Source organism: Melospiza melodia, chromosome 3 (genome assembly GCF_035770615.1).
Source record: "Melospiza melodia melodia isolate bMelMel2 chromosome 3, bMelMel2.pri, whole genome shotgun sequence".
NCBI lineage: Eukaryota > Metazoa > Chordata > Aves > Passeriformes > Passerellidae > Melospiza > Melospiza melodia.
Genome location: NC_086196.1, coordinates 105,530,877 through 105,555,877, shown reverse-complemented (window position 1 = coordinate 105,555,877; position 25,001 = coordinate 105,530,877). Strand labels below are relative to the sequence as shown.

General features: G+C 42.3%; 1 protein-coding gene across 1 annotated transcript in view; it reads left to right on the top strand.

The window, feature by feature from the left end:
* The first annotated feature begins 10,501 nt into the window (after window positions 1-10,501).
* FSHR (follicle stimulating hormone receptor) overlaps window positions 10,502-25,001 on the top strand; it is an 82,027-nt gene continuing 67,527 nt past the window's right edge. The window contains 2 exon segments of the mRNA XM_063152470.1: window positions 10,502-10,583; window positions 10,586-10,766. Of these exon segments, the coding sequence (XP_063008540.1) occupies window positions 10,502-10,583; window positions 10,586-10,766 (263 nt within the window).

The window sequence follows — 25,001 nt, the reverse complement described above, 5'->3', positions numbered from 1 at the left end:
CATTCTCTGAGATTTATCACCTTTTTGATGTCTCTCTGAGGCAAGCTGTTTATCCAGGCTGCTGCAGTCCAGACCTTCAGCAGTGGTGCAGTGGCGTAGCTGCACTGAAGTCAAGGACAGTATGGCCTGGCTCCTTCTCACTTACATCCCTGCATATTCTGTAATGTGACCTCTATCCTGCTGGCACTTTTTAATTTCTTTTATTGCCACACTCTTTTTCAGTGAGTATAAATACCGTGTCCACATTTAGTCAATGGATCCACCACTGGAATCAGCCCTGCTTCCTGGCTTTTCCATGATGATGCTGAAATGTTTTTGTGGGCTCTGGGAGAAAGGACACAGAAAACCCTGAAAGTTTGGTGAGTGTCAATAGAGTTTGGAAATGAATCTTCATGGATGCTTACAGGGCCACGAATGGAAGGGATGGGCAGTTAAACAGCCCCACATCCTGAGGGCACAGCAGCTCCTTTGCTCCTGCACAGCAGCCAGCCAGCACAACTGGCTCCCCAAGGACAGGCAGCACTGCAAGCCCAGGCTGAGCAGATAATTCAGCTGGGATCTGTAAGAGAATTTCCAGCCCTCCTGCATTCCACAGAGGCCAAGTGAGGCATATGAGGCCAAGTGCCTTCTTTCCCCTTCCACAGCTGCTGTGGTTTGGGAGGGTGCACAACAATATTCTCTTGCTTTGTATTTGGACAAACAGCACTGATGTCCCCAAGGCTGAAAATGCAGCCTCCACATGTTACTGTGCTAGCAAAGGCCACATCACTTTACCCACAGGCCAGGCCAGTCAGGAGTGACATCAGGAGAAACGCTGCTTAGCACTGAGCATGAGCTAATGAGCCCTAATGAGATTTCTGTTCAACTTGGAGCACGTGCAGAACAGACTTGTATAATCATATCACTTTCTAAGAGACAGTACAAAAACCTCACCTCTGAGAGCTTGTGGGTCTCCAAGCACTTTGAAGTTCATCTGGGCACGCAAAAATTAGTCAAGGTCTGGTCTTCATTTGACAGGGTTTAACAGGTTGTCTTTCACCTTTGTGGTGCATCTTAAAAACACCAAAGGAAGGTGGCCATTAAAGGTAAAACAGTCTTGCAGTCTGGTTTCAGGTTGTTATGCCTAAACCGTGGTCAGCTTAGTCCCAAAAGTATTTGCTTTTTTCATCTCATACAACAGGATGTGTCAATTGTTGATAAATTATATTATGCTAAACCATGTCATGTGAGTGAAAACTGTAGTAGAGATAAGAAAAAATAAATATATTGAGGTCAGAAAAGTGAAATATATGGTGGAGTATGTCCTTTTTTTCTGCTTTTAGCTTGCAGCACTCAAGAGATTTAAATGTTTTTTAAACATCTAAAACTTTTCTTCTCTAACCCATCAGTGAATGACATCCCAGCATTGTCACAAGGGTGGCAGCAGCCACAGGAGCCCTTCTGAGTGAAAGACATGCAATCTGTCAGGGTGGGCAGGCTAACACAAATCTGTTAGCACTTGCTTTTCCTACACAGGTCAGAGTCTTCTACACTGGCCAGATTTCAATTTGGGTAGCTGTACATCTGTTAGGGCTTCAACTGCGGCTTGTAAAGTTTGTTTGAATCCTTTGAAGAGCAAGTAAATCCTGTGGAAATGCTGGGGATGGGGTTTCAGAGACAAGGGAAATTTGAGATCTTGGCTGGGATGTGAGGAGGAACCCCAGTGCTTCTCTGTCCTTCCTCGGCTTCCCAGGGTGGATGCCAGTGAGTCCCTGCAGGCAGCAGGGATGCTCCTGCATTGCCAGGCCACAGCTGGGTGTGCACAGGAGCAGAGTGCAGATGCCAAAAGGGGCTGCAGGTGGGCCAGGGGGAGGTCAGAAGTTTCATGTGTGTGTTTGCAGCTCAGGAGCCCAAAGCCCAGCTTGGGCAGATCTCTTTGGGGTTGTGCACAAATCTGCACCTCTCTGGGGTCTCTGGCTGTACCCCAGAGGATCTCCCTACCACCAGACAGTAAATTTTCCATTAATTCCCCTGATATAATCTGTAAAATGATGCTGGAGGTCTTTCTTTGCTGCAGAAATGGGGACAAAAATGGGCATTAGAGCTGCAGAGCACTTTGATGGCATGGTAATGAGGGCTATAAAGCACCTCAGAGATATGGACAAGCTTCTTTCTCATCATCTGCAGAATCTCATTAGCCTACCTGCCACTCTATTCTGTGCCTTAAGAGCAAAGTCAGGACCTTATTCTTCTCCTCTTGCAGAGAGCTGGGCCTGACCTGCTCCCTCTGCATCGAGAGCAATTGCGGCAGATCAAGGATCACAGGCTCCTCTTTGTCACTCTTTGTCACCTTCCACGCCATAACCTGCTTCCTGACACAAAAAGTGTCAAAGGACAGCTATTCCAAGGATGAATATATCACTGGGCAGTCTTACAGCACTAATTTGAGCTTTCTGAAGCAACTTGGAGTTGTTCTTTTACATTTTTTCCAGGGCTACAGCTGCGTAAAGACTTAGACATGCCCATCTTTCCTTTCAATGCTCATTTGCTTGCTTTCAAGTGCATGTGTCATTTTTCATTATTTTATATGCTAAGGGGAAGATCCTGAATTTTTTAGCCATGTTTGGCAGAACCTTGTTCCATAAGTAATCCTATTAATTCCAGTGGATCTTTTTGTGGAAAACAGGACTGTTCAGCAGCAGCTGAGGAGCCCCAGCAGGAAGCTCAGGGAAAAGTGGAAGAGGAAAATGGTTGCCAGAGATTGGAATAATATTTAGGTTTTAATGTCATTCCACATCAGCCACTGAATGAAGCAAAATAATTTTTTTTTTTTTTTTTTTTTTTTTGCTGTAGAAGCTCCAGCAAAAGTAGGAAAAGCCTTGGATGACCTTCAAGGATGCTTTAAAACAAATCTGCAATATTCATTCTCACTGTATAGTGCTAAAAGAAGATTCAGTGACTCTTTGGCTCCTAATTGTCACCTCAGGCAGCTTATTTAGCCTACCTGTCAGGAAGGTAAAAGTACACAAAACACTATTCCTGCTAAGTAATTGAGCCACTTTTTTAACCTCCTTCTATCAATATTAATAATCTACTCTAATTGCACAATGCTTCTTTTTTCTTTTCTCCTTCTTCTTCAATCTGCTATAGGGATTAGTTAGTCATCTGCATCTTCTTTAGAGGCCTTAACAAATGTTAATTTTTCACTCTTGCCTCTCTCTTTTTTTTTTTATTAAGTGTCAGAATGAAATTAATTTCCCGGAAGGATATTTAGTGTCTTTCATGTATCAATCACAGCTGAGTTCTTCCTTTTCTCATGCAGAGATGGTTTCTCTTAGGCTGTATGAGGTCAAAAAAAAAATAGAAGACAGATACATTGTAAAGATATTTTCATTTCGGATCTCTTTAATGTATTTTAATGCTGGAAATGCTCACCCAACTTGAGTGAATTTAAGGAAATTTGGTTTTCAAATGGCCAAACAATAGGTTGTTAGCACTGTCTATGGGCCAATTTTAAGTAGGAGAGGAATTAAACAAATTTTCTCTTTACAGATATCTCTATACTTCAATCTTTCAAACTTCTCATGTATGCTCTGCCAGGCAGCTCTCCTTCTTTAATATGAGATTATAATTATGGCATGTGGTGGAGGCATCATTAAAGTTTCTTTAATTCATTTTATGTCATAATAAATTGTACTTGAGAGAATTAATAGCCTCTTGAATTCTAATGAGTAAGGACTTCAGGTTTGTCACTAAACTGTCCTGAATGGCAGGTTTGTGAACTTTGAAATGCTGGGCAGAAAGCATTGCCAGCCTATTTTGTTCCTGCTGACAAACAGTTCTCCCTTCTTTAGGGATTAAAGACTTATAGCTCAGTAGCATATTGTAACCATGCTCAAAAGCAAGTGGCATGAGGAAAAACATGAAGAGTCAGTCTCTATTTTAAACCTCCTAGGGAGATTTTTTTTCCTCCCTGAACCATAAGTAGAATCACAAAAGGATTCAGGTGAAAGAGGGACCTGGGGAGGTCCCACGTGTGGCTCAATGTGAGGCCAAACTGGGCTGCACAGGGACTTATTCAGTCTGGTCTTTTAAGCGTCTGTGGAAGGAGAGAATGTGACCTCTCCAGCAGCTTGTGCCCCTGCTTCAGTGTCCTCAAGGTGAAAAATTTTCTCCTTGTATCCACTCTGAATGCCACTTATTTCAACCCAAATCTGCTACTTTCTGCTCTCGCACCCTTCACCTCTGCAATGAGCCTCGGTCCACTTGTTGATCACCATCCTGCAGGCACTGGGGACTGTTTTTATGTGTCCACAGGCCATGTCTTCATAGGCACTGGGGGCTACTTTTAGCTGCCCACTGGCCACTCCTTCCCTGGGCTGAACAAACCCTGTTCTCACAGCTTCAGCTCACAGAGCAAGCGCTCCTGCCCTGCCCATCTTGGTTCTTCCCTGCCCTCCCTCAGTTAAATGATGCCTAGGCATCCCAGAATGGATGCAGTGCTGTCCAAAAGTCCTGAGTAAAGGGTAATAACCACATGTCTCAATTTAGCAGCAGATCTGCTTCCTGAACAGGCAGAGCCCACCTGCACCGCTGCAGGGACTTTGTCCTCCACAGCTTTGGGGCTTTGTGTTTGTCTGTCACAGACATCTTTTATGAAAAATTGAAAAATCCTTTCCTTAGGATTTTTCCTCCTAAGAAACTGAAAGGCCTCAGGAACAAAATGTAAACATGGATTATCTGCTGCTGTGGAATGCAGCAGGTGGGTCTGTGATTGGTCTCATGTGGTTGTTGCTAATTAATGGCCAATCACAGCCCAGCTGGCTCGGACAGAGAGCTGAGCCACAAACCTTTATTATCATTCCTTTCTATTCTATTCTTAGCTAGCCTTCTGATGAAGTCCTTTCTTCTCTTCTTTTAGTTTTAATGTAATATATATCATAAAATAATAAATCAAGCCCTCTGAAACATGGAGTCAGATCCTCGTCTCTTCCCTCCACCTGAGACCCCTGTGAACACGGTCACATTTGTCTGTCCCTGTTGGATTCCATGGGTTTCCCCTGGTGCTGACGTGGGCAGTGCATGGGTATTGATGCCCGTGGGCAGGCTCCTTGACTCCACACTCAGGCAAGATTTCTCTTTCCTCACATCCCTGACCTTCAGGTACCTTTTTCTGGCTGGGGAAGGCGTCAGAGGAGAAAATACGGCGCAAAGTGTGATTCTAGGCAGGCTTTGGTGTCTCTTGTGCATTATTTTGGTCTAGTCAAACCCACTCATGGACAGTGCAAAGAAAAAGTACTTCTATAACTGTGCTTCTGCAGACATGTGAGAGAAACCCAGCAGATGGGCTGCGTCTTTTATTATCGGCTGGGGATGAACAGACCTGAACCCGAGGAGCAGCACTAGGTGGAAGTGACAAAGATTAGTCTCTAACTTCACTCTTGCCTCTTGCATATGTCTCCTGTGCTATGAAAACACATGAGGTGCTTATATCCTCAGATTGCCTCAGAAAAATCACACAGATAAAGGGCTGAGTGGGAGCTTGTTAGCCATCAAGCCATAAAAGTATTGGGGCAGAGGGAAATAAAGAAAGTCAAAACTCCCCTAGCCCATAGCATGAGGTCACTGAGAAGTGTCAGCAGAAACATTAGAAGTTTCTGAGACCCTTCCATGCAGGGCAATGTCCTTCCTGAGCTGAATAGATAGGTAGGACTGTTTACACAAGATCCTAATTCATCTTCAAGCAGGAGGAAAGTAAGAGCCACAGTGTAGCTACTGGCTGCTGCATTGGACACAGCTCCATGTGATGGGCAGCTTCTGCAGGGGTGCAATTTAACAAGGGAGAGACTCATCACAGCCACGTTGTGAGGTCAAGAGTCAGGCAGTCACAGGAAATCGTCATGGGCATAGTTCCATGCAATTTCTGATCCTTTGCCTCAGACGGGTGTGTTCTGTTCCCGAGTCAATGCACTCCCTCTGGTGGATGATTTACCATCTCTGCTCCACTCCGCTTTGCAGTTGAGGTTTCATGCGAGCAGATGGCTAAAGGAACTGAGAGCAATAATACTGCTTTTATTAGGCCACTTTAAGGTTTTATGTTCTCGGCACCGAGGGCACAGATAAAATCTGTCCATTCAAATGTATTTTAAAATAATCCCCATTCGCAGAAAGAGGTGAAGCTAAAAATATTCTATTCAGAATGGCTATTTCTGGAAAGCACCTAAAACATCATCTTTTTATCAGGTCAATGATCTCTTTGCCTCAATGATCTGCTGTTTTAAGACCCATGTTGGTCATTCAAAAAAGGTAAATCAGTGATGTGTCAGTGACCTTTTTAGTAATTTCCTCTAATTTCCTTTTAGGATCTGCTCCAGCTCACATTGCCAGCTTTTCTGGATAGAAAACACCTTTTTCTTCTCATAGCATGGCAATCAGGACAATAGAGGCTATTGCAGCTTGTAAAGCCACAGGGAGAAACTCTGTGCTGGAAATCCTCAAAAGAGAAAGAAATATCCACTCTGAAAGGATAAACCTCTTTTGGATGTGTTTTTTATGTCATCTGCTCATGCAGGTGATTGATTTGCCTACACATTTTTAGAGAATGCTTATTGTTAAGCAAAGCCACTGATAAAGAGGCATTCAGTAATTAAACAGAGTTCTGAGGCTGGAAAACATCAGTAGGAACAGTATTTACTTAATTAGCTGTCATGCTGTGTTTCAGAGGAGAGAAACACAAGCAGATGCTGCTGTGGACTTGCTCGCCTGTAGGTTGAGGCACTCCAGCACCTGGTGACTTTTCTGCCTTAAGGAAAAGAGCTGCTCCCACACATCCAGCAGCTGGATTTAGGGGCTGACCTGGCCACATGAACACTGCAGAGAAAGGGCTCAGAGCTGTCTTTGAAGCAAGTTTATTGAGGGCAAGAGAGACAGAGGTGGGGTGGCTCATTTTATTTCCCACTGTAACCTCATCCATCCAGGTGACAGCATGGCCCAACACAGGCACTGCTGCTTGGTCAGAGCATGGAGTCTGCAGATCCCCTTGGTTCCTCTGGCTCAGTGTTTGCAAAATTCAACCAGAGCTGATTTTAGAGGCCAGTGCTGATTTTTAGAGGCCAGTCCTATCCACCAGACTCCCTAACTACCATCTTAAAACAAGATCCCCTGTTGAGCACATAACCTTGAATTAACTGCTTGTCTCAGACATCATCTAATTTCATAATCTGTAACATCATCATTGAATATCTGTCATAATTCACTTAATTGCATCTCTGTTGCTACAGTGCTTCAATTTGGGGAAATTTCTGTTTTCTTACTCAGGAAAACAGTTTACACTCTCAAGACCAATTTGCCAGCTGGAGCATAGTTCTTCTGCAAATGGATGCAAAGATAAGGCTCTCATAAATATCTGAAAGCACCATCATCTCTGCATTTACACTTTCAACAGCAAGAATCTCAGTGGCAGTGCATGCTTGCTCCTAGCACTGATGCTCTGATGGGGGTCCCCTGCAACAGATCCTGTGGGTTTTCAGATGTGGTCATAGCTCCAACCTGGCGCTCAGGAGTGACTTGGGAGTGCAAATTCCACAGAAAGATACCAAGAAGGGTTTTTTTCCCCCTTCTTTTATAAGAATTCTCTTCCCAAGAGGAGATAACTGTGCTCCTGAGCTGGGACTGAGAGGATCACCAGCTGATTCATCAGTGCAGGGGACTTGCTGATGTGGCTGTGTGACATTTGACATTCATGTGCAAAATTAGGACAGAGTTTCTCAGCTCAAAACATTAATAGACATCAGAATCTATTCCTCAAGAGCTTGGATGGTATCTTTAAAACAACTCAGAGATCCTTCTGAGTGTTCATGTATCCTCAGGGAGTTTTAGTGTGGTCCTGATTTAGTGCTTGTTCCAATATGAATGAAATGTCAGTTCTGTTTAGCATACTAGCCTGATTTTATTGAATGTAATGATACTTGCATATTTCCATCAAAATCTTATCTCTGCAGTATTACAAGAGAAGCTTGCAGTCTGGATAAGGGGTTTATATTATTTAATAATTGTCATCTCATTCTTAACTGATGTAAGTGAAAGTGGAGCAGTGTGTACAGTACTGATAAAACAGTCTCACCAGACAAAAATGGAAAAGAGACAACCTCCCTCCAATATTTGTTCATTACGTTCATGATTTTCTACTGAGCATGACCTGATATTTTAAAATATCTCTATTTTACTTGCTGTATTAAAATCAAGCTTAATTATTATAGTTTTGGTTTCCACTAATTAATTGGAAAAATCCCTTGTAATAATTGTGATATTTTTTGATCTCCTGACTTTTGTATATAGAAGAATTATTGCCATCATTTGAAACAACTTTCATTGTTTGATATATGAATCCCTAAGTTAATCAAATTGTGATGTCTTCATATCAGTGAAAATTGTTTTGACATTCAGAGAATGTTACCACTTTTTCAACAATGTCATAAATATTACTATCCATTTCATCAGTATAACATGACCATTCATACTGATGAATTTCAGTATGAAGAGATACAGCTTAAATTCCTTTTTATCCAAATACTCCTGTACCCTTTATATTATTTATAACTTTACATTTCATATTTTGGAGATTTTCTCAGCCTGCTTTTAGTCTATGACTAGCACGAGTTAAGGACTTTGTATTGAAAAGACAAAACCCCAAAAGCCTCAAATGATTTGTCTTCCTGGCATTTGTTTAAATCCTGAAGTGTGTCGTTATTCCAACTTTCAGTGGGCCATAGCAAAAATTTAACTAAATAGGAATTTCTTTGATCATAGGGTGCAATTCTGCAGTTTTCATCCCATTGAGGATGAAGGTTGACTGAAGGTTTTACTTATTTCAGAAGACCTTGTAGGTTTAAGATCTTTCAAAGGAAAGGGAAGACAGAGAGATAAGGAAAAAGTCGGTCAGTAAGGTTTCAGAAATTCTTTTTTCCTGGCAGTCACTGTCTTTCTTATGAAACTTAGAAAAATGGACTCTGTTTTACACATACAACTAAAAGAATACTTTTACAACTTGTTATAAGCCTACCATTGTTAGAAAAAAATTATCATGATTTTTCCTTACTTTTTTTCCTAAGTGAATCTAAATTCTCATATTGAGTAAGCTTAAATGAATGGGGGGAAAATAACAAATATTTGGTACAACTGGGGTAAGTCTTAAGTTAAGTTTAAGAATTATTGTAATTATTTTAAAAAATTTAATTGGTTCCCTTAAGAAACATCTATATTATGAGGCTTGTTTTAAAAGTGAGAATGGTGGAAACTTTTTGTCACACAATTCAGGGAAAACATGCTGTCTTTTGTCTCATTACATTTGTTAATGCTTTTTGATTATGAAAGACAAGGAAAAATCCCCAGCCATTTAAAAAACTATGACAAACAAGCTAACAGCAGCTTTTAACAAGATTAAGAAATCCTTCCAAGCAATGGGAAGGATTAAATATGAGTCAGATTCAACAGAATCACCCATGGCTCCCTCCCTTATTTAAAATGCACATGATTTATAAGCTCTGCATGTCTTAAGCAACTGTTTACAGTTTTAAAGAAAAACAAACCAATAGAACACTCAAAAAAACAAATATTTTTTTTTAAAAACACCACAAAAAACCATTTTTGTCAAAATGCTCATTTCAGGTGCCTTGTAGAGAAGTTCTGGTCCCAGGCAATGGCCTGGTGCAGCTTGACTCAGTGACAGCAAAGAGTTCACAGGGCCCCTTCCTCAAGGATTAATATTTGTAGTGAGATAATTTAGCTCACTCAAAGAGTAAAAAAATATAAATAGGGACTCAAAGACAAGATTCAACATCCAAGCCTTCTGATGATATTCTTGAGGCTGTTTTCCTCCTGTTGTGCCACAGTTATCTGGCAATATTTCTAGGATTTCTGTTCTAGATGATGAAATTAGTTTACCAGTCCACAGGGACAATTTGGATTGTGGTGTTTTCTTCTGTTTGGATTCCAATAAAGGTGCCAAATGGAAAAAAAAGATGAATCAGCAACTGCATGAAAAATAATCACAGTTGTGGGGAAAAAGGCATTATTTAGCTCTGGCTTCAGGTCTGTAGAGCTCTTACCCCATGAAGTGGACTATATAAAATACTATCACCCTACTTTTGCCTAAGAGAAATACAAAAGCAGGGGTCCTTGGATCCATGAATGGGAGCATAAATAGTGCCATAAATAGAGTGCTTCTCCTTTAGGGACAAAAAAAAAGGATCTGGGCTGTAGAAAGTAAAAATGCTTTGTTGTCCCTTGGTCTCACCAAGCAAGACATGAAAAATAGTGTAGCTGAGAAGGAGGAACCTTTCCCCAGCATGTTAAAAGAGCCCTGGTTAGTACAGCTGGGCCCCCTCATTTCAACACCACTTGAAATACAAAACACTCGTGTCATGAAAAATCAGCATTTCCCATCGCTATCCCCACTCCAACGCCATAAGGAATGTGGGGTCACGAAGTGAAACTTGCAGAGAAGTCATCCCCTAAGAGCCACATGGTTTGTCCCAGCTTTTGGGGCGGATCTTCCATCCAGGGAGCTGGCCTGGGAGGTCTCAGCGTTCCTCCTTTTCCGATAAAGGGACGGGCACAGATGTGAGGGCAGAGATGTCTCCAGCCCTCTCCTGCCTGCTGCTGCTCTTCCTGGCGGGCTGCCTGGCATGCCAGCACCCTGCCTGCCACTGCCTGGGCAGGGTCTTCATCTGCCAGGAGAGCCAGGTGGTCCAGGTTCCCCGGGACATCCCTGCCAACGCCACCGAGCTGTAAGTAGGGAGAGGGAGCGGCTGGGAGCAGCAGCCTTGAGGTTGGGAGCAGCAGCTTTGTGGTCGGGAGCAGCACCTTTGTGGCTGGGAGCAGCAGCCTTGTGGTTGAGAGCCTGGCTTTCCAAAGGAGCTGCTGCCTGGCCAGCCAAAGGTCAGATTTAGAGGAGTCACTTGGGAGACTCCAAGCCGGCTGTTTGCAGAGCACAGCCCTTCCTCTGATGCTCGGTCGATTACACCTTGAAACTCCTCTCCGTTTCTCTGATCGTGCTCATTGTGGGGTCTCTGTTAAGGAAGGATTTTGCATGTTATAATACAAAGTGCAGGCTAAATTTGAGACAAGCATCCTTGGTGCTGTGACAGTAATTTGAAGCATAAAGTCTAAGCTTTCTTTACAGCTTTGCTTTTAGCGCTGTCGGAATGTGCAGAGCAACTTGTCTGCCCCAAACAAGTCGATGATGAGTGTTTGTTTGTACTGCAGGAGCTTTCCAAAGGTTTGTGCTTGTTTGCCAAGAAGGAACTTAATGTTTTCCCTTTGAAATCTCAAAGGCATTGCAGAAAGGACTCTGATAAACATTCAGAGAGGGATCCTCCTCCGCCACAGGAGCGGCGTGGCTGTGCTTGGAGAGAGTGAACAATGTGAAGATAGAGAGGGGGTTTTGTCTATCTTAAAGCTTCTCATTATTTTTCACAAAAGTAACGTGAGCAATGAAAAAGTAACGTGTGGCAGCTGTTTTCTGTGTCAGTAGCACAGGCAAGCAAAGGAGCATGCGCAATGGCAAATATCTAACTGCAAGTGATTGTTTTCATTTTAATAGTTTGAAGGCAAATAGCACCCTTTGCCAACACCCCCACAGACAGCTGGCATTGTTACAACATAAAGCAAAACCAAAAGGAGTAGTCCTGGATAAAGCCTTTGGTAAATAAGTGGAGTGGCAAGTTTGAAGGGAGGATGCAACAAAGAATGATGTGTCACTAGTAAGAAAAATACACCCCCATCCCAATTTTACACACCGCAGTATATCCATGGTTATTATGCCACAGTTTTCTTAGGGTAGAAGTTTTGTTTTCTTCATAAGGAGGGGTTGTTATGCTCACTGACTAAGCAGACTGCAGTGAAAACTTGAGAGAAATGTCTGAATTAACCACAAAAGGTCAGTAAAAGTTTAAATCATTCTCACAACTGGAGGAAAAACTAATCCATCTGTGATTTAGGTCATCTAAATCTTGAGTGCACTGTGCTCCAGGCATGTACAGCTAATTTTGTTTAATTTTGCTTTGATTGTTTCTTTAGATTACACAGTTAAGGTCTGCCTTCTAGGGATTAAGTAAAAGCATTTTTTAATTATTTCTGCAAAGAAGTAGAGTTTTGCTGAAAAGCACCTGTTAGTAAAATGGGATTTGTTTTCTCCTTGTTAACTTCTCGAGGGTTTGTTGAGGATGCTAATTTGTGGGTTCTTAGCACAAGTGCTATTCTCTGAAACAGGCAGAATACAACATTAGTGTGACTGAAAACAGCAAACAAATCCTTTCTTCTGCCAGTGCTGTGCAAATACTGGATTTAGAATCTCTCAACTTGACTCTCTTCTCACTTTCTCAAAATAAACCAGCTTTTGGTTTCTCAGAAAGTAATTCAGGTCCCATTCCATCAGTATAGCCCTGGGACTGATTTCAGCATGCCTTAAAAATTTGAAAGCTGCCTAGAGTAGCTTTGAATATACCAAACCTTAGCATTACCAAAGGCAGATACATTAGCTGAAGAGCTATCAAGTGACAAATAAATCTTAGATTTTTCCTTCAGGATCAAAGGGGAACTCTAGAAAAGTGCTTTCCTCTGCATCTCTCCACTGAGTGCCCAGTGGGGTGATTCAGGTGACTAAAATAAGTTTTACTGCTCCAGATGACACTGCAGGTACACTCTTGCTAGCAGGAAAATCTTGTTTTATGTTTTCTCAAAAAGTCTTAATGGGTGAAAAGAGTTTTTTGATCAGTGTACCAACTTTAGCACAGAAGGCCATGGTGTCTAAGAACTCTGTACAGGACACAAGCAGAGACTTCTTGCTACATACAGATCATACAAGGTACTTTTTTCACCTAAGAGCTCATTCCTGGGAGTCTGGATGCAGTCTGTTTTTATTTATATAAATATAAAGGAGAGGGATTCATTCAGTACACTTACAGCTCTTCACCTTCCCTTATGTGATCTTGATAACTTTCCTAAGCTATCTCAGAGTCCTTCCCTAGTGTCTTTAAAATGTTGAATAGCATGCTGGTGAATGCTGTAGAGTGAGAACATGAGCCTGATCAGCCTCAAGCACTTCTCCCTTTGCTGTGTGTTTCTATTTCACTGCAGCTGTGTCTGAAGTTGGGACACTCAGCCAGCTTAGACTCTTGGTAGGAAAACTCATGATAAAGGTAAAAATAGTGCCCTCCCTAACAATTATCTCTTTCCACAGCTGAATTTTTAAATTGTTGTTATTTTTTAGTGTTTAGTGTTGGTCCTGAGCATGTGCTGCCATGAGGGGTTTCTTTGTGGCTGGCTTCCCAACAGAGAGAGCTTGGGCTGCAAGGGAAACTTGAGCTCTGCAGTGTGGTGCATGAGACAGGGGTTTGCTCCTGGCTGGATTTAGCAAGGGTGTTGCAGAGGGAAGGCCGGCAGCCTCTCAGAGTGAGTGATTTCATTCTGTACTCACCTCATGGAAACAGAGCAGGGATCAGATTCCACATGATTCCATCACTCTCGTTTCTGCCACTTCTACTTTTTCACTTACAGGCCAAAATCTCATGAGAGGATAATCACAGCTTGGTTTGTCCATTGCTTTTTTCAGACTTCCAAGCATTCTGCAGGTGCCATGTTCTGAGTTACAGGGGAGGCTGTGGTTATTAGCTGCTTTGCTTTATATTCTTTGCCTGGGCAGAAGAATTTTTGGTATTTTTTTATACATACCATAATGCCTGAGAGATGGCTCTGACTTACAAATTTGGAGTCAATCTATCAGAAACCAGAGTCCAGCAGTTCAGATGGGAAATGTAGGCTCACCTGGGTCAAGTATTAACAATTATTTTCCTCTAGGGAAGAGAGGAGGGAGTGACTCAGTAGCAATTGCAGGCATTTTGCTCCCTGAAGATCTATTCCAGCCTTAAAATCCAGTGTCAAGTTTTGTAATCCATCATCAGTATTCAGTGGGATTTCATTTATTCATAAGAGGCCTTGCTTTGTAGTGCAAACAAAAATAACATTCTCAGAAGGGATCTTTCTTAAGATTTAACAAACTAAGTAGAAACATTTGGATAGCACCAAGTAACAGGAAAACAGGAAATGGTCTCAAGCTATGCCGAGGGCTCATTGGGTTCAATATTAGGAGAAATTTCTTCCCTGAAAGGGTCATCAGGCATTGGAATAGCTGCCCAGGGAAGTGGTGGAATCACTGCGGATGTGGCACTTGGGGACACGGCTGAGCGGTGAACAAGGTGGTGCTGGCTTCGCGGTTGGACTCAATTATCTGGGAGTTCTTTTGCAGCCATAATGATTCCATGATTCTAGGAGGCAGTTCAGCCATTGTCAGAGCAGTTTAGAGCTGTGTTATATAGAGTGTTTTCTCCCAAGCATCTGCAAACTATAAACAGCAGGGTTTTTTACTTGCTCGCTGCATAGGTGTTTTTTTTACAATTGCTCAAGGATATTTACTTTAGACTATCAAGTCAAGGCTGAGTAGATGTCTGAGCACTAAAACATCAGCTGCCTAGAAATAGCAAGTCCTGTGCTGTGTACTGAGTGAGTCAGATGTGCTTCCCAGCGACAGAAGCTGCAAATTATGTGAATTGTAGCTGCAACACTGTTACTGACAGCTGCAATTAGGATGTTTCTTTATTCTTTCACACTTAGAGTTGAAATTACACTGAAACCTGCAAACAGCTACACTTCTTGCTTGGGTGTTTATACTGATGGACTGACCTTTACCTGAGAAAGGCAAGGTGTGAGAGGATGAAGTAAACTCACAAAATTAAGACCCATGAAGCTTTGAACTCTCTGTGTTGTGGTGATAAATCTTACAGTCAATCAATAATACCATTCTCATCTTTTCAGGAATAAGATGAGAATGTTTTCACAGCAGAGCATATTGAGAATGTATTACATGCTGACTAAAGCCTTTTTAATTATTTTAGTTTTTAATTCAAACCAGTTTTGCATCTGTTAGGGTTACATTCTTCTCTTCCTGAATTTATGATCAGCTCCTACTTTGAAACAGAAAACAACAGAGTTGCTGTAAGATTGCTGTCTGTATATCAGTGCAGTGGTCCAATCCTTAGGCTGGATTCTTATTTAACATTTTAATTGGGAGGATAAAAAGAAATGGGCAGATCATAAGAGAGGAAGAGAAAGAAACAGAGGAAAATTACACAAAAGGATAATAAACTCAGCAGGACAGATCCTTGGCTGGTAGAAATGACCAAAGATATATATATATTTACAGAAACATTCAATTTCTAAACCTCCAGGAGCTTTTGAACACAGGGAGTTGTACTGCACACAATGGAAGTGCCTTGCAGTGCAGTTCTCTGGCTGGCTTAGTCCTGATGATATAAATAAATACTTGCACATGGCTCCCACCTTACTTATAGGGTCTGCAGCTTGGTGCATGCATGAGAGAGGGATGACAAAGTCTGAAGATGTATAATTGTGTGTATATATATATATATATATATATATATATATATACACACACATGTATGTATGTATGTATGTATGTATGTATGTATGTATAAAATATATCTTTGCTATGAAAGTGCATTCACATAAAATTTAATGACTTGCTAAATCACTGAGCTTTTTGCAGGGAAACAGTGAAAGCCAAGACTTGATTTTGTTTGCATGCAGCATTGGGAGGGTGCAAAGCTGATGCCCTTCAATGGGGTCAGCTACAGAGAGATTCTCTCAATATATAAATTCTGGTTTTTCCAGCAGTCTCTGTTATACACATGCACACACACACACACAAACTGGCTGTGTCACATCCCCACACATGTGAAACCAGGCAAAATGGGCTCCTGGGCTGATGAGCTGAAATAAAGCCTCTCTGTTAGACATTTTAGATATGTTCTGGTTCAGTTCCTACAAAGAATCAAAACGTGCCTAGTGAATGAGATAATAATAAATGTTTTTCTAAAGTGTTTGGAAGATTAAAGTAGTCATTTGTGGGAGTTACATTTTCTTGTCTCAAATATGGTGTCTTCATCTTGTGTGCCTCCCCATTCAAGTCATTAATATAGTTAAAAACCCAGGAGAGTTTGACAGTAATGTTATTCATGAGATGGGATCTGGTAAATACCAAAGTTAGTGTTGAGGCACAGCAGGAAAAAAAAAGCCCTACTAAGATCTGAAATTAGCAGTTTTAAACTAAAATGTGGTAAAAATGGGGAAGCTGGTTAGCCTAGGGGACACTGCAAAGTAGGATGGAGGTCTGTCTTTTGCTTCTCCAATGAGAAAATGAATCACTGAGCAGATTTGAGGAGTCATGAATTCACTGGTGTCACGCACCAGTTAATTTCCTTTGCTCTGAATGGTGTGTTAGGCTAAACACTTCCACAGTATGGATGATTTCCTGTCTTCATTTACTCCTCGTACGACAGTGTCTCACAACTCATCAGTTTTCACTCTGCAGAAGTAGAACACTGCATTCCAGACTTTGTTGCCGTCTCATGTCTAATACTGCAATGTATTAACTCCATCCCTCATCCCATGCAGGGACACTTTGGCACAGGGAATCCTATTGAGTATCACTCAAAGATGACTGCTGCTAGCTGGGAGAGCAGAGCATACTCAGAGCTCTAGGGAAATGCTTTCACGAGTTTGAGTGACATTAAAGTGCTTATGTGGCTCAGTCTCAGCTTCAATGAGCTGCCTTCCCATCCCTCACAGAGGGAGCTGAGGGTGTTTATGAAGAGAGGGATGCAGACAGGGCCATGTGTGTGGGTGCCACTGATGCTCTGACCCAGCCGCTGTACTGTAGGAGCTACCAAGCCAGGCCAGTTCATCTGTTATCCTTGTATTTGTCCATGCAGTTGTGCTTTCAGCTCCTCAATCACATTTAGCATCTTGGGAATTTGAGTTAATAATTTTCTAGATCAGACACTTAGCTGGTTCATATCAGCATTGCAGTCTCGAAGAGTAAAGCTTATTATCTCCCTCAATATCCCAGGCCATGCCAATTAAATAAAAAAATAAAATTTAAAAAGCTTCTCAAATACTTGATAATCCCAGATAAATTTCTGAGATGATTTCTGGAGAAGAGATCCCCAGTGGGACAGTGCCTGTAAAAGCTGCAAATCACATTCCCCTGGAAGAGTGTCACACATAAAATGTGTCACCTGATAAGCCAGCAGGAGCCAGTCTGCTGTGCCCCTCCAGGGTTTTCTGTGCAGATGCTGAGGGGGTTTCATCAGGCTGACATGTCACTGGAAACACTGCTTGTGCGAGAGTTTAACATGGGTGACAGGAGAAAGTGGATGAGGAATGCCACAAAAACAGGAAAAGAGTTGCCCAGAGGAGAGATTATAAGTAAAAATATGCATCCCAAAGGGAGAGCTGCTCTGACTGCCAGCAGTGTGTGTGCAGGAGGGGGTCCTGCAGAGGCAAGCAGAGTTATCTGCCAAAGAAAAATAAGCAAACCTGTGAGACATCCAGCTGAGGAGCCAAAGAAACCCGTGCAGAGTTCAACATGCCTCACTGTCTCCTCTCCTGCTGGCAGTTTAGTTTAGTTTGTTCTGCTTAACTTTCCCAAGTCCTTGTGCAGGCAAGTTAACAGATAATTGGGGTAGGGTCACAGTTAATTTAAATTGTCATAGCTTCATTAACTTCAGTGGAAAGAACTCCATTCATTTTCACCATCTGGCAATGGGGAGCTCTCTCAGCCATGTGCTGTTCATTTTGGCAGCAGCTGATTGGGAATGTGTTTGTCTCTGTGTATGTGTGTGTGTCCAGTAAACAAGATAGTTTAGGCACTAAAGGCAGGTATTATTTTTCATAGCAGTCTATTAGTTTTACACAGTGAGGGGCAAGCACTCTGGTAGAAAAAGCCACTTTTCTTTGTTTAAGACCTTGACCTTTTCAGACAAAATCTCTAAATTATTTCACGCACTTTGCCTGTGGTTTGATTGGGCTGCTCCTATTAGCAGTGAAATTTAAGTCATTAAAATGAAGCTTATTTCAAATTATAGGTCAGACCAAGCATGGATTTCATGTAAGAGTATAGAAAATTATTTCTTGTAATTGTCTCATGTACACTATAATAAGGAGCCTGACTTCTGCCTTTTACTCAGGTGTAATTTCTTTAATCTTGAGGGTCTAGGGTCAGAAAAGCTTGTGGTTTGTTTACTTTTGCTCGATTTTTTCCTCCAACTATCCTTAGGTCGTTCAGGAGCTCAGCCTGGAAGGTAGGGATGCTTTTTATCTCCCATTACCTTATCAATCCACCTACAATCATTTGGTCCTGGGTAGCTGGAGGAGAACTTACAGACTGTTATTATATGCAGGGGGAGATATGTGTCTGAGTGAAACGAAAACAGCCTCCAACCCAACTCAGCTGAACAAATCCTTGCTTCTCATAAGTGTATTGAGCTTGCTGAGCCTCCCTCTTTGCCTGGACTAACTAAAAAATGCTCTATCCTTATAAGTAACATACTCAGATCTTCCTATAGATAGGACAGCCTCAATTTTAAGCATGTACCCACTGGGTGAGCTGCAGGCTGAAGTTTTCAGCTCTTCTCACTCTCTTATCCATTGAAGAATGCTATTACTGGTCAGCATTTTTACATATTTGCCTGGAAATTCTGGTTTGTGAATGCCTATGGAGCATGATTCTGAGAATGGTCCTATTGGCACAAAGTTTCCCCATATCCACATACATGAGGATGTAATTTCTGATATGAATCCTTGCTCAAATACAAGTTAATTGGAATTTATTTGTAAATATTTATTAGTCAGGAATCTGTGTATCTTCAGTGATTTTCCAAAAACACTCTGTGCATAAACATGCAGTGGGGAAAAATTCCAAGTTTTCAGTGTTTCATTCATCTTTTGTTTGAGAGTGGAGCAAGGGGGGAATATATTTTCAAATGAAGATGAGAAGATTTTATTTTTTTTTTTATTTGAAATAGTAGCATGCAATGAATGGATGGACTGTGTGAAGATTGGAAAAGAAAGTGGTGCTTGTTTTCTCACGAGATTTTTTGATGTCCTATATTTATGTTCCAAAATTTTGGGATACCATGATATACTTACACAGACATCTTCCCTCCCTCTTACCCCAAAACCAAATCCTACCCCAAGAAGTGTGCCCACACACCTGTGCATGTGCACAGAGTATATGTGTTTAACTTCTTCCTGCACCAGTTTGGCCCTAGGAAAAGGGGATGAGATTGGAAAACACCAATGTGGATCTATAGCTATAACTCCTAAAATGGCCCAGGCTGAGGTGAGAGAGTAATAATGGTAGGAGACACCCTCTGCCTGTCCCTTTTTCCCAAAACCAGGAGCAGAAAGAAGTGATATGTGGTTATTTGAGGTTGGTTTTCTTCACTGAAAAGGATGTCACAAAGGCAGGGTAAGAATTATAATGGTTTTCTTTTGGACACACCTTTGGGAGCCTTTTAATGGTTTTATATTCTGTGCTATGTCTTGTGCTTAGAAATAATCTCTGGTGTGACAGCCCTGCCTACACTTGGCTTTGAGAGGTTTGGATTTCAGGGCTTACCTTCAGGGTAAGCTTTGATTTCTTTTTTTCACCATCACATGGTATAACCACATTAGGCTGCTGCCTTTAGTAGCCCAGTAGGCATTTTTGAGGCCCAGACCCTTTGTAAAAGGGTTCTGTGGGAAACATTCATGCCTGTGAGAGCCACAGACATTCACTGAGGTAAGAAAGCACATCTGTCTCCAGCAGTGGAAGCACCACCTGTGCTGCTTCCTCTGGCATCTCCAGTCTCTCCACAGCTTTAAAAGAAAGAACACCAACTGCCAAATCCATTTTTTGCCTCTTGACAGCTACTGGGAAGCAATCAATTCTGAAGAGTCTTTCCTTGGAGTCCAGTCTCCCAGCAGGAATATTTGTAGACACACATAAATTTCTGAGCAAGGAAGGTATAAGTAGAGGGGCTATAAACCCATGGAAAGACAGTGGCATGATGCTAAAAAATTTCTCTTGTCCCCAAAGTTTTCTTTGGCCAATGGCACTGCTATGGAAATTTTTGCTTTTCATTTTTGGCAAGTGAAGAGTCATAAAAGCAGAACAGGCTGTGCTAGGAAATGACAGCAGACCAAGAACTGCCTTGGCAGAACAACTTTCTAGGTGGAATTACTGGTTTGGGGAAATACTCGCTGCATCCGAATCCCACGAGCTGCAATTTCCTATCTGCAGTATATTGTTGCCATGGCACATGAAGCCCAGACCTCATTCTCCAGTCCTTTGAAATCAGCATTAGTGGCCCCTGTGAGGGAATACCTTACAAAAAAATCTAGGGTCTGATTCCACAGGCGTTCATACACATCCTAATTGCTTGCCCAGGCTGCTCCGCTGCTTCCCAGTGGGACAAATCGCAGGTGCAAAAGTACCTGTCTGCTCTGATTTGCAGATTCAGGACTTTGTGCTATTGCAGTAGGCAGGAAACCACTGTGGGAAAAAATAAAATGGGCATTGAACACGCAAATGAAATAGCTTTTTAAAAGTTTGCATTTGTTTTAAATTTTTAGGGGAGATTTTAATTGTTTTAATGGGCCACGTGGAATTGATAAAACTGTTTTAGGGCTCACAAAGTTTTCTATCTTAACAGATTTCACAACATTCCTGGTAAGTATGTAAACATAATTTTATCCATTACAGTAACAGCAAAGCTATGGGCTGCAAGAGACAAGCAATTTCCCAAGAGTACAGGGTTTAACCCCATGGCTTAGCCTCACCTTATTCACCAGACTGTTCTCCTATGGCAAAATGTTTCCCATTTCCAAATAGCAAATAAAAATAAATACCTCTTGCATATTTGTATTTCTTTCTAATAACTATTTCTCAGCAGAGAAAGTTATAACTCTACTATTTTTTAATATCAAGTGAGGTGTAAAGTTTCAGGGCTTTTTTCCCTGAAATGCATTTTTATTGACTTGGTACATCTGCATCATCACCTCTTTCACTTTCTTCTTTTCTATACTTTTCTTGTATCAGTTTCTGTCACTGTATTAGAAGAGCAGCATTTCCCAGCAGTGTTACAGCCAGTAATTTAAAGAGAGCTGAGGTGGAGATTTTGTGAGTATTTCAATTATGGCTAACGGTTGGCTCCGTTATGGTCAGTAGGGCTGCCTATGGAGCACTAATTGGAAGGTTCTCACCCTTTTATGAGTTTAATTGCTCTCTGTATATTTCTCCTTAGCTAACGCTCTTCATAAATGCATGAATGTTGCATCCACAGGAATTTTTTAGTATATGTTTACCGTATTCATATAACAAACAAACAATATTTCTTTGACTTCCTTCAATTCTCTACATGCTGTGCTGTGTTATGTCAGTATAACGTAGAGAAATGAAGGAAGTCAAGGAATATTGTTTGTTTGTTATGTGAATATGGGCCCACACCCCAGAAATCATGTTGGTTATATGAATATGGGCCAACACCCCAGAAATCATGTTGGTTATATGAATATGGGCCCACACCCCAGAAATCATGTTGGTTTTTGAACACTTTAGAAATTGGAGCATGTCCATCCTGAGCTTAACAGAGCACTGTACAGGCTGGACAAGGAGCCAGCAGTTTCCATGAAGTTCCCACTGAGGAGAGGATTGATTCCCATTCCCTTGCATGTACTGATGTCCTGGCCTGGCGGGGACAGTGTACAGCCTCAGGGCTGTGGCCCAGCACCGGCTCAGGCCTTGCCATTTTGTTTGTCTGTTGAGAGGTGTGGACGCTGTCTGGGAGAGACACTCTGGCGACACTGGGAATCAGGGAGACTGGGTCTTTGTTCAAGGCTTTGAAAGGCTTTGCATTTTTTTCACCCTGGGTGTGAGGCTGCCAGGAGCCGGCCTTGGTTCTAGGTGTGCATTCATCTCTCAAGTGTCCTCCAGGCCGAGGTGGTTATCAGCTGAAACAGGCAATGAGGCAAGGGGCGCCTCAGGAGCTCCTGCTTGCGTCTCCTTGAGGATTTTCTGCATTCCACAGAAAGCTTGTTAACCTCTGATCTGGTGGGGTGGCAGATTGCTATTTTTATTAGGCTGGCTTGCTAGCTAGAGTACATCTCTACAATGTCCATTGTGTACAGGAGTTTATAGATTTCTGTAAAACACCACATGCTGGTATCCTACTTTTATGAACAGCTTTGGGTTTCAGCCTATGTTGCATAGCAACACTCAGGGTTTTGTTAGTCTGAACTCAGGTGATTCAGGATGGCTCTCAATCTTAGAAGCCCAAAAGTCCCAGAAGGCTTTAGCTTCAATAAGATGCCAACTGCTTTTCTAAAAATGGCCCAAAGAAGGAAAAAGGTGAACCTAGACTATGTGGAGGTCTAAATTTCACCTTCAACATCAAGTATAGCATCAGTGTAGGAATTTCCATGGCTTTGAGTTCCTCCCTAGTGGAAGGTCTTTTTCCAACCTCAGTATCTGTATTTCAGCAGCTGCCTAATAGAAGCTTCTGCCCATATTTCCGCTGCCAGCCTGCTGAGGAGCATGCTTTCCAAGCTATGCCTAGCTTGCATGGTCATCTGATTTGTCTTTGCCTTTGCTGATCTTATTGAAGAAGAGGTGATGGAAAATACTGCCTGGAAAGAAAACAGTGTCAAACCAATCACTAATCATTCCCTGCTATCTCCATGCTGAAATAGCAATACCCACTGAGAGGCTACTTCTGCCAGATAAAGGATAATCACCTAAAACATCTGTGCGCCTTAGAAGATTACCCTTGAGTGAAGGAGATAGGAAAATCAAAAAGCATAAGCAGAGGCAGAAAATATTTTGATTGTGGCTTTCTATATTTTCAATGCTTCCTGTATAGGATGTAGAAGAGGCTGTGATGCTTAATTTCTTTTTTGCCTCTTACACAGTAAGACCAGTTTTCCGCAGAGTGACCAGCCCCCTGAGCTGGTAGACCAAGGTAAAGAGAAAATAGACCCCCTGTAATCCAGGAGGAAGTAATTAGTGTGATGCTGGGCCACCTGAAAACTCACAAGACTATGGCACCAGATGTGATTCACCCAAAGGCACCAAGGGAGCTGGTGGAAGGGCTCACCAAGTCACTCTCCCTCATTTACCTTCAGTCCTCCTTAACCAGGGAAGTCCCAGACAGCTGGAGGTTGGACAATGTCTCATCCATCCACAGGAAGAGCTGGGAGGACCATCCAGGACACTACAGGCCTGTCAGCCTGATCTTGGTGCCAGGGATGGTTATGGAAGGGATCACCTTGAGTGTGATCACAAGTGCTCACAGTGTGAGCAAATACAGGAGAACCAAGGAACCAGGCCCAGTCAGCAGGGCTTTGGGACAGGCATGTCCTGTCTGACCAGCTTGGTTTTTTATGACCAGGTGACCTTCATTCCCCGTGGGTGAGGGAAAGCCTGTGGATATAGGATTTCAGACTGCCTGTATTTCAGTGCTGTCTTTAATGCTGTCTCCCACAGCATTCTTCTGGAGAAGCTGGCAGCCCATGGTTTGGATGGGTGCACTCTTGGCTGGGTAAGAACAGGCTGGACCCAGGGCCTGGTGGTGAATGGTGCCACACTCAAGGTGCCTAGTGGTGTCCCCAGGGCTCAGTACTGGGGCCGGTCCTGATCAATATCTTTGTTCATGATCTGGATGAGGTATCAAGGGCACCCTCGATAACAGACGACCCCAAGCTGGGTGGGAGTGTTGATCTGCTGGAGGGCAGGAAGCTCTGCAGGGGGATCTGTACAGGCTGGATAGATGGGCTGAGACCAACATTGTGAGGTTAAGCAAGACCAGGTGCTGGTCCTGCTCTTAGACCACAACAACCCCATGAAGTGCTAAAGACTGGGGGCAGAGTGGCTGAAAACTGCCCAGCAGAGGAGGACCTGTGGGTGCTGGTTGGCAGCACTGAACGTGAGCCAGGTGTGTCCATGTGGCCAAGAAGGCCAGTGGCATCCTGGCCTCTCTCAAGAATGGTGTGGCCAGCAGAACAAAGACAGTAATTTTCCCCCTGCACTTGGCACTGGTGAGGCCACACCTGAAGTGCTGTGTCCAGTTCTGGGCCCCTCATTTAATGGAGACATCGAGGGGGTGAATAAACTCTAGAGAAGGGCAATGGAGAGGGAGTCCAAAAGCAGCAGAGAATATTCTTTTAAACAATGCAGCCTTGTAAACAAAGCCCTGGGAAATAAACATCCTTTACAGCTGTCAAACCCAGAGCAAATGTTCATTTTCTCATTGCCAGAAGCATTTCTTAATCTGAGAAAGTGAGACAGAATGGCTGTGATCATACCTACTGTTTGAACAATCCATTTGCAAGAATAGATATGAATGTCACACTAAAAAAAAAAAAAAAAAGTAGTTGGCTATTGAGGTGAAATAATCAAAAAGGGTGAAATAACAAGCTCTGAATCTAACCCAACAGGTCAAGGGGTATAAATTAGCAGCACATTTTCTTGACAAAGTAATCAGCTACAAAATCCATGCATTCTCACATTTTTTTCCAAGGCCAACTTGTCTTTGAAACTTAAAAGACTTTTTGCCATGTAAAACAGAGGGAAAAGATAGGATATTCCGCAAGGAAGCTGCAATTAGAGTAGAGTAATGTTGCAGACCTTTGAAATAAATCTGAGGGAACACGTAATGATTCTGGAAGGGTGAGTGTGAAACTTCACAGGGACGTTTCAGGTTCAGTGGTTGATGCTGACTGTCATTTTTTCTTGCCCTTAAGCTAAACCAAACATGGTTAACCAAGCCTCTTGCAGCAAATTCTATCAGCTAGATAAGATGTGCAGCACTTAATGTACAGAATGTTGGCTGATTGTGGATGTCGCCAGAGAAGAATGTGAGGCCAACTCATTTTTTTGTTAGAAACTCTGACTGGGACAATTCCATCTCAGCATGAAGAGATTATCACTGCACCACTGCCACTGATTGATTAACCTCTGTTCCCATTATTCAGGTTTCTGCATGCAATAAATTGTCTGTCCAATACCTATTGAAAAATCAGTGGAAGAATTCCTATTGATTTCCATTGGATTGTGTCATAATATTGGG